This window comes from Neovison vison, chromosome 7 (assembly GCF_020171115.1).
Source record: "Neovison vison isolate M4711 chromosome 7, ASM_NN_V1, whole genome shotgun sequence".
Classification (NCBI taxonomy): domain Eukaryota; kingdom Metazoa; phylum Chordata; class Mammalia; order Carnivora; family Mustelidae; genus Neogale; species Neogale vison.
Window position 1 is genome coordinate 193,089,855 of NC_058097.1, and position 10,279 is coordinate 193,100,133.

Consider the following 10,279-nt stretch of genomic DNA (forward strand, 5'->3'; position numbering starts at 1 on the left):
CTAATAATGTGTTTTACTTAGAAACCAATTTCTCACAAACAGTTTCTTCATTGCCTCTTTTACATCTTTGTTCCTTAAACTGTAGATGATGGGATTCAGCATGGGAATCACAATTGTGTAAAAGATCGACACGATCATGTCATGGTCCAAAGCATAGCTGGAACTTGGTCTCATATATATGAATAGGATGGTTCCATGATAAATTGTCACTCCAGTTAGGTGAGAACCACATGTAGAAAAGACTTTCCGCCTCCCCTCAGCAGAATGCATCCTCAGAATGGCCAACAGAATGAAACCATAGGAGATCAGAACAATCATGATAGTGACTAGCTCAATAGCACCAACGAAGTAGAAGAGCAGCAGCTGGTTGGTGTGGGTGTCAGAACAAGAAATGGCAAGTAGTGGAGGGATGTCACAAAAGACGTGTCTAATTTCATTGGATGCACAGAAGGAGAGGCTGAATGTGGCCACCGTGTGTATAGAAGCATGCAAAATGCCACCAACGTAGGAAGCAACGATGAGGGGCACGTAGACTCTGGGTGACATGCTCACGGAATAGAGGAGAGGGTTGTAGATTGCCACGTAGCGGTCATAAGCCATGGCAGCCAAGAGGAAGCATTCTGTGGTCCCAAAAGTAACAAAGAGAAGCATCTGGGCTGCACATCCAAGGTAGGAAATGGCTTTATTCTCTGCTAGGAAATTGACCAGCATTTTGGGGGTGACAACTGAGGAATAGCAGGCATCCAGGAATGATAACACACTCAGAAAATAATACATGGGATTGTGGAGCCGAGAATCCCCAATGACCAATATAACCAGTCCCAAATTTCCTATCAGAGTGAAAAGATAGATTGCTAGAAATAGAAAAAACAGGAAGACCTGCATCTCAAAATCATCTGTGAAGCCCATCAATATAAACATGGTGACCTCAGTCACGTTTTTCATCTCAATCCTGTGTAAATCTAAATCTCTTGGAAACCCTGGCATTTCACTTTTTATTTATAAGTGCCAAAGGCAATATGAAAATAGTCTACCTAATCACATCCCCCTATTTGTTTCTGAGCAGGGTATAATGATTTCCTTGGCACTGAAAATATAGGCAGCAATAAAGATGTTGGTCCCAAGTCATTGCATTTTGCTGTTAAATAAAAGGAAGAAATGATTTTATTCAGTCATTGATTACACATATCAGGTTAAAAAATAACCTATTGACTTAAAGAGTTTATTGTCTATATCATTTTCTGTTCAATTCTTTATTATCTTTTTGCATATCACATAAACTTAAAATGCACAATGATGAATAAACATGTGAATATTTAAGTCTTAAAATATTATGGTGGAAAGTACACATCTGAATACTAGTTCTGGATTGGCTACAATGGACATGAAAGTCCTTTCTTTAACATTTGCAACCATTCAAATGGGAGTAAGTACACTTCTGTCACAAGCTTGTGTTGGATTTTAATGAGAAATTCTAGGGGCGACAAGGTGGCTCTGTAGGTTGAACAAGCAATTCTTGGCTTCGGCTCAGGTCATGATCTCATGGATATTGGGATGGAGCCCTGCATGGGGCTCTGGGCTCAATGGAAAGTCGGCTCAAAGGTTCTCTTTCTGCCCTTTCCCTTCCTTGCACAAGTGCGCGTGCGCGCGCACACACACACACATACACACACACACTCTCTTCTTTCTTTAAAATAAATAAATCTTTAAAAAATAAATGACAAATACTGTGGAAATTATTTAATTTTAATGTGTTTCCAAAAGACTAGGAAATGGGATAAATTAGACATCTCATCTTATCATACAATGCCACATTTTCCACCAAAAACATTTACTTCATTTTTTTTTCCTGGCAATTATCCTGTTCCCTTAGTTTCCATCTACAGAAGTGGTGAATAGGATAGCAGAGAATATTCTGGAGAAAGATGCACCTTATTAGCAAGCATAAAAAATGAAATGTCTTTTTCTTCAGATTTTTTTATTTTTCTTCAAAATACATATCATTAAGTTGTTCATTTTGACCTCTGCATCTTAGCATACCTTTTTTTTTCTCCCAAATTTTATCTTAATGACAATGTCAAGTGTTTTTCAATTTATGTGATTATTCCTACAAAATCCTTGCATTATTTTTTTTGAGATATATTTCTCTCAAATAGAAATTTTGGGTATTTTTTCTTAAAAAATAATAGCTGCTTATGGAGTTTCTTAATAGAAATGTCAGTTTCTCAAATAACTGTGAAATTAACATCACCTGATAGTAGATAATAAAATGGTTTCTGAAGTTTTTGCTGAGAGTAAAATCACTATATTTGTCTCAAAATGATTTCTGTCTTTTGTTTTCTTGATGTCATCTTACTGTTTCTCATTAAGTGGAGTGTGAATAAAGGACATTTTAAAAATGTTGAAGAGGCACCTATATCTGGACTGAAATCTCAGTTACTGAAACACAATTAATTACTGGATCAATCATATTTAAGAGGCAGATTTCAGCATGTTGACTTCTGTCTTTCCTTTGACTTTTTATAATCAACACGTGTTTAAAAAGAGTTTTAAAAAATCCACAGTACCTAAGGCCAGGCTGAATTTACTCACAAATGATTTATACTCATGAAGTGAAATATGCTGCGCTTTTGTTATATTGAGACACCTACACATCAGTAGATAATAAAGAAATAAGGCTACTGTTAGAAAGAAAAGAAAACCATATGTCTTTATATTCCCAAATGTGTTCCAGATATCCCCATGGAAGATATTTCAAATGCATAGAGTAGTTTCATAAATGTGAGTCTACAAAACCTAAAAATGCCCATTTGATTCTCAGGAAAATTGTTAGTTAACAAATAAAAAATGCAATTATTTTAGAATCTGATTTTTTATAAACCCAGATAGCTTGCATAACTCTGATGAGAACACACACATATACCTTAAAATAATGTATAGTTAAGTCTGAATTGCTATAGTAGTCAAGTAGTTTATAAAGAGATCAATGAATAGTATAAATATGATTAATGCATTTTGGAGTATAACCAAAAATAGATTGCTCTTTAAAAAACTCTTTTTCTTTTAGGGTGCCTGGGTGGCTCAGTAGGCTAAAGCCTCAGCCTTTGGTTCCTGGCATGATCCCAGGATCCTGGGATTGAGCCCCTCATTGGGCTGTCTGCTCAGCAGGGGGTCTGCTTCCCGTCCCCCACCCCCGCCTGCCTCACTTCCTACTTGTGATCTCTTTCTGTCAAATAAATAAATAAATAAAATCTTTAAAAAAAAAAAAACCAAAAAACAAAAACAAAAACAAAACACCCCCCCAAAATCCTCTCTTACTCTTTCTTTCCCAAACTTTTCTTCTTCTCTCTCTCTCTTTCTTTGAAATCCATGGAATACATACAAAAATATTTACTAAAAAGACTCAGATACAAAACAGGAATTAAACAGATAAGAATAAGTGCAGTAAAGGGGTGCCTGGGTGGCTCAGTGGGTTAAGCCACTGCCTTCAGCTCAGGTCATGATCTCGGGGTCCTGGGATCGAGTCCCGCATCGGGCTCTCTGCTCAGCAGGGGGCCTGCTTCCCTTCCTCTCTCTCTGCCTGCCTCTCTGCCTACTTGTGACCTCTCTCTGTCAAATAAATAAATAAAATCTTTAAAAAAAAAGAAAAAGAAGAAGTGCAGTAAAAACAGAACATGCAAGCAAATTTTGAAATATGTACCAATAGGCAGTATGCCACAGGTATCCACAACAAAACACATGTTGGCTGATATACACAGGAGAAGGATCAGTGACATGACAATCATAACGTTTCTATAACTAATGTACCTAAGACAAGTCAACAGTAGAAGATTAAGAACATTATATTTGGAATCTAAATTACAGGGGTGCCTGGGAGGCTCAGTCAGTCAAGTGTCTGACTCTTTATTTTGGCTCAAGTCATGATCTCAAAACCCTGTGTCCCTAGTCAGGGTCCAAGCTCATCATGGAGTCTGCTTGTCTATCTCCCTCTGATCCATCCTTTTAAATCTTCAAAAAAATGGAGGCAACATTTTAAAAAAATTAATAAAACCTCATATGTCAACCTCAGAGTTAGCACCCGGTAACAATGTGAACTTGGAAAAGTTACTTCTCCTTGTAACTCCAAAGAATAACTAAGATTGACCCCAATTTTTAGACATACCTTGTTCAACTACATCTGCAATGGTATGGTTGCAGAGTGTGTATCTATCTGATGCATTAAAATCTTTTGTATTAACTTGAAGTGTTAATTATATGTGAAAATACACATGAAATATGGCCTCCACATTGTATTTAGTTTGAATAAAATGAATAGACATTATAAAATCAAATTTTAAAAATAAAAACATTTAGCAATAAATGGGTCCCAAACAGAATCAAATTACTTCTTTAAGTTATACATATATTTGTTACATGACACTACATATATATTAAAATACTGTTCTATTGAGATTAAACCCAGTGAATCCCAATATTCTGTGCCATAAGAAACTTTAAAATCCATGTCAGTCACTACATTCAGTTTGTGGGCATGCCACTAAAATAATACTCTGTTTACTCAAATTCTACTCATATCATTCTCAATATGATACTCTAGTAATCCTTGATGTCTCTGCTCTCGCCTGTAGAATAAGAAAGTGTTCTATGAATGAAGCTAGGTTTTATTCCAAATCATGTCCCATTAGAGCATTTCCTACTTTTCTATAGGAAACTGGGGTAATGATAGAGAAAAAGTATGAGTGTAGCTACTGCATCCAAACTGCTTTTCAAGCAGGCATTTCCATTAAGCAGTATTTAGGAAAATTAGAACTAGTTGTGTTTATATTTTGCTATTTCACTTTGGTAGAGGCCAACAAGACAAATATATAGATCCTAAATTCTTAACAAAACATGATCAGTCTGGAAGACTGAAATAAAATCAGTTCCCCAGCACTCGTGGTCAAAAAATATAAAGTCCCAAACACTCATGGAAACAGTATTGCACTCAGCTCAGTAAAAAGGAAGACTATGATTGCAGCTACCATATATCATTAATTGATTACTAGATGTTAGGAATTTTGTGCACATTTTCTGATACAATATACATAGCAATCTACAAACCAAATAATTCAGTGTCATTTTATAGATGAGAAAATTCCCTATCTAGGCATATGACTTGACTGAGGTCATAATTTCTAAGACATTCAAGATTCAATCCTAGATTTCTCTGATTTCAGACTCTGTTCTATTTCTACTTGACCATATTACAAATCCATTGTGAGATGTCATAATTCTGGAAATGTAATCACTTAGAATCCATGAGATGGCATCCTTGCACATTGGAATTCTTTTTTTTTTTTTATCAATTAAGCTTGAATAAACCATGAAAAAAAATTTGCTTCTAGATCAATTAGCTCACTAATAAAATAAATTAAAAATTTCTATCCCTCCACTAGAAAAAAAATATCGATTTCAAAGTTGTATATACACAATAGCTGGTTAATAATTTTTCTCCATTTAATACTTCCCTTAAATTTTAAATAGAGCCCGTTAATTCAATTATCTCTAAATTGACCATAATCTTTTACCAAGAACATTAAAGCAAATTTCCTATTACACCTCTAACGATCAAAATATGTGGGAAGCCCTCTCTACTTTCCCTGCTGCATTCCCTGAAAGTCAAATGATCAATTGTTAACATAATTTTGAATTAACTAATTAAGTAGAATCTTCTTTCTTAAATACGAGTATGAAAGCATGCATTCTAGTTTGAAATTCATATGCCCAGTTACCATAATATTTTATAAGTTTCAAAAAACCTTTCCTCTTACCTGTGGAAATGAACCATCTGTTCATGTACACTATGAATATAAATGCATTTAGACTCTTATACCATCTTGAGTTCTTTAAGTTCACAGTGATGTCCCAAGAGGAAAATGCACTAATTCTTTTCTGGGACAGAAAAGTATGAAGACGATTTGTTTTTGTTTTTGTTTTTGTTTTTTTTTTTCATTGTAAGCAAGTCAATAGTTCTGGATAATGAACTACATGATTAAAATGATTACATAAATGCACTTTGGCCTCTAGTTTAAAATGATTCCTCAGTGGAAAAGAAAGCTAATGAAATAGATGTAGTCTTGGCTCTGATATTAAGTAACTCCATGTCACTAGGTTGATGACTTAAATTCTCTGAAATCCAGTTTCCTCCTTCTGGAAACATAAACTGTTTACTTCCCTCAAAAACCTATAAACATCAGGACGCCTGGCTGGCTCAGTTGGAATCTGCTACTCTATCCCAAGATTGTGGGTTGAGCCCCACATTGGGTGTAAAGATTATTTAAGAAAACAAAAATAAAGTCTTTTAGAAAAAGAGATAAGAATTTTGAAAAGAAGAATTAAATTGGAATATTTATATACAGCCAGCTAAATAATCAGAGATACTGAGAAGAGATATCATTATCAATGGAACAGAACAGTGTTAAGAAATAGATTTTCCCATAAATGCTCATTTGGTTTTTGTCAAAATTGCTAAGAAGAATCTATGGAGGAAGGATAGTACTTTTTAAATGATGTTTAATATGTAGAATAGCTTTATGCCACAAATAAACATTGACTCATTGTTTACACCATATATAAAACTTTTCTCAAAGTGATACGCATACCTTAATGTAAATCTTATTTCTATAATTTTGTTGCTTATTGCTTAAATCTTAAATCTTAAATCATATTGCTATAATTTTCTAGGTAAACTTGGGCATCTGTGTGACCATGAGTTAGTCCCAGATTTTTAGATAAATCTCAAAATACATGAACCATGGAAGAAACAGGTGATAAATTGTATTTCATCACAATTAAAATATTTTGCTTTGACAGACATTGTTGTAGAAATAAACCACAATGTTATAGAAAATATTTGCTCAACAGTTACCCAATAAAAACTGTGTATCCAGAATATATGAGAAACTCTGAAACAAAAGAAAACAAAAACAACAGGCAAAGGACAATATATTTGAATAAACATTTCACCACAGAAGACACACAGGTGGTAATTAAGCTCTTGAAAAAGTAAAACACAATTTGATGTTAGGGAAAGAAATACAATTTAACACAATAATGTGGCCCTATACTATATACATAACAGAATGAGTCAAGTTTAAAGTATAATAATAACTGATACTATGTCATGTTTTCGAATGTCAGAAAGTAATACTTTTTGGCCAATCAGTAAGGTTTCAATGGGATTTGATATGAAACACCTAGGAGAGCCTGATGGGCTCAGTCAGTAGAGGATGAATTTGATCACAGGGTTGTGCATTCAAGTCTCCTGTTGGGCTTGGAAAAATTTTAAAAAGCACAAATACAGCTAATAGAATACACTTACTATTGTGTGTTACTAAGTCATTCTTAATTTATGTTTTTTTTTTATTTCCAGTTAATTTCTGGGTTCTCTTATGCATGTTTTCAAATCCTTCCCATATCTAGACTTCTCATTTGTAATATACTAATATATGTTGGCATTATGTATTTTTAATAAAAAATTGAAATAAAATCACTAAACAGTTATCAAATTAAGACAAACGTGAAAGATAACAACCCCACAAAGCACTGCTCTTTTTTTTTTTTAATTTAAATTCAATCAGTCAACGTATAGTACATCATTAGTTTTTGGTGTAGTGTTCAGTGATGCATTAGCATATGACACCTAGTGCTCATCACATCACATGCCCTCCTTGATGGCCATCACCCAGTTACCCTATCCCCCACCTTCCCTTCCACAATCCTCAGTTTGTTTCTTGGAATTACTAGTCTTTCATGGTTTGGCTCCCTCTCTGATTTCTTCCCATTCAGATTTTCCTCCCTTCCCCTATGATCCTCTGCACTATTTCTTATATTCCATATGTTGAAACTAGATGATAATGGTCTTTCTCTGACTGAGTTATTTCACTTAGCGTACTAGCCACAAGTTCTATCCATGCAATGTAAATGGTAGGCATTCATCCTTTCTGATGGCTGAGTAATAGTCCACTGTACATATGAACCACATCTTCTTTAGCCAATCATCTTTTGAAGAACATCTCAGTTCCTTCCACAATTTGGCTATTGCAGACATTGCTGCTATGAACATTAGGATGCAGAAGCCCCTTCTTTTCACTACATCTGCATCTTTTGGGGTAAATTCCCATTAGTGCAATTGCTGGGTCATAGGGTAGCTCTATTTTTAATTTCCTGAAGGACCTCCATACTGTTTCCCAGAGTGGCTGTACCAGCTTGCATTCCCATCAACAGTGTAGGAGGGTTCCCCTTTTTCCACATCCTCATCAGCATCTGACTTGCTAATTTTAGCCATTCTGACTTTGTGGTTTTGATTTGTATTTCCCTGATGACAAGTGATGTAGAGCATTTTTTCCAGGTGTCTGTTAGCCATTTGGATGTCTTCTTTGGAGAAATGTCTTTTCATGTCTTCTTCCCACTTCTTGACTGGATTATTTGTTTTTTTGGGTGTTGAGTTTGAGAAGCTCTTTATAGATCTTGGATACCAGCCCTTTGTCTGTTATGTCATTTGCAAATATCTTCTCCATTTCCAGAGGTTGCCTTTTCCTTTCATTGACTGTCTCACCTATCAATATAAGTTATTATTTTGATAAAGCTTTAATTATTTTTTTAAAAAATTGTTAACATTTTTCTAAGATACTAAATTATTATATTAGAGTCTTGTTCTATAGCCTTACTTTATTATCTGATTTGATTAACTTTGAAACACTTTATTTTTATTCCTTCACAAATTATTCTTTCATACTATAGTTGACCCTTGAACAACATTGTTTGGACTATATGGGTCCACATATGCTTGGATTTCTTTAGATAAATACAGATATTTCCCAAATACCCTTTGGCCCCATGCATGGATGCATGGACACATCATAACTACCTATAGTCTGCCATTCAACTTAGGTTTCAATCCTGATGTTGTACATTCTGTGAACTTGAAAACAATGTGTAGTAACATGAATCCATCATTAGAGTCTCATACAGCGTGTTTTTAGTACTCCAAAATTCCTCTGTGCCCTGCCTCTTCATCTTCCCTCTCCAAACCACTGGCAATCACTGATAAATTTTACTGTCGCAGAGTTTTGCCTTTTCCACAATATCATATTTTCAGAATCATATTGCATTTAGCATTTCAGATTGGCTTCTTTCACTTAGTAAAACACATTTATTCCCCTCCCATCTTTTCCTGGCTTGATAGTCTTTCTGTCTTTTTTCTTTCTTTTAGCACTGTGCAATCATTCATTGTCTGCAGTACCACAGTTTATTTATCCATTCACCTACTACAAGACATCGGGATGCTTCTAGATATAATTCTGACAATTACAAATAAAGCTGCTATGAGCATCTGTGCGCACGTTTCTGTGTGAACCTACGTTTTTGGCTCTTTGGGATAAATACCAAGGAATGTGATTGCTGAATCACATGGTAAGAACATGTTTCACTTTTTAATTCCTTCCTCCTTTCTCTGTTACTGCTGATCATACATTTCCCTTATATGTAATCATACATAAGCATGCATACATATAAGTTACATACACAAGCATATATGATCAAGTACATTGTTCCTATTATCATTTCATTACTTTCTCTTCTTGTTTGGATGTTTTCTGAGAAGTTGGATAGGATTCCTACCTGTATTCCTCCATAGGTGAGTTGTGTTTTTCTCTAGCTTCTTTCAGAAATTTTTCGTTTTTATGTTTTATTTGTATCCTTGATTTTCTGTAGTTTGAAAATGATATATCACTGTATAATTTTTATGGCATTTACCTTGCTTGGTGTCCTCTAAACAACTGGACCTTAATCTGTGGTTTGGTGTCTGAAATTAATTTGAGAAAAATTTTTATTATTATGGTTTCAAATATTTATTCTTTCCTTTTCTACAACCTTTGGATATTCTGGGGTTTTTTTTGTTTTGTTTTTTGTGTTTTTTTGTTTTGTTTTTTTGTTTTGTTTTTTTGTTTGTTTGTTTTCAGTCTCTGTTCTTTTTGTTTTTCAATTTTTAAAGTTTCTATTGAGATATCCTCAAGTCAGAGATTCTCTCTTCTGCTATAACTAGTCCTCTAGGAAGCCCATTAAAGGAATTCTTCATTTCACTTACAGTGTTTTGCCCTTCTTGTATTTCTTTTTGGTTCTTTCTTAAGATTGCCATTTCTCTACTTAGGTTGCTCATCTGTGCTTTGATGAATTCTACATGATCCATTAGGATACTTAGCATGTTAATCATAGCTGTTTTAAATTCCCAATCTGATAT

General features: G+C 34.5%; 1 protein-coding gene across 1 annotated transcript; it reads right to left on the reverse strand.

The window, feature by feature from the left end:
• On the reverse strand, positions 1–1,008 carry LOC122914426 (olfactory receptor 5T1-like). The gene has a single exon (XM_044261040.1). It carries the CDS (start codon positions 985–987, stop codon positions 1–3), a length of 987 nt encoding a protein of 328 aa, XP_044116975.1. The 5' UTR covers positions 988–1,008.
• Between the last annotated feature and the right edge of the window lie 9,271 nt (positions 1,009–10,279).

What these genes read in the sequence shown, in the direction of transcription:
- LOC122914426 (XM_044261040.1), bottom strand. Translation starts at nt 987, where the DNA reads ATGCCAGGGTTTCCAAGAGATTTAGATTTACACAGGATTGAGATGAAA.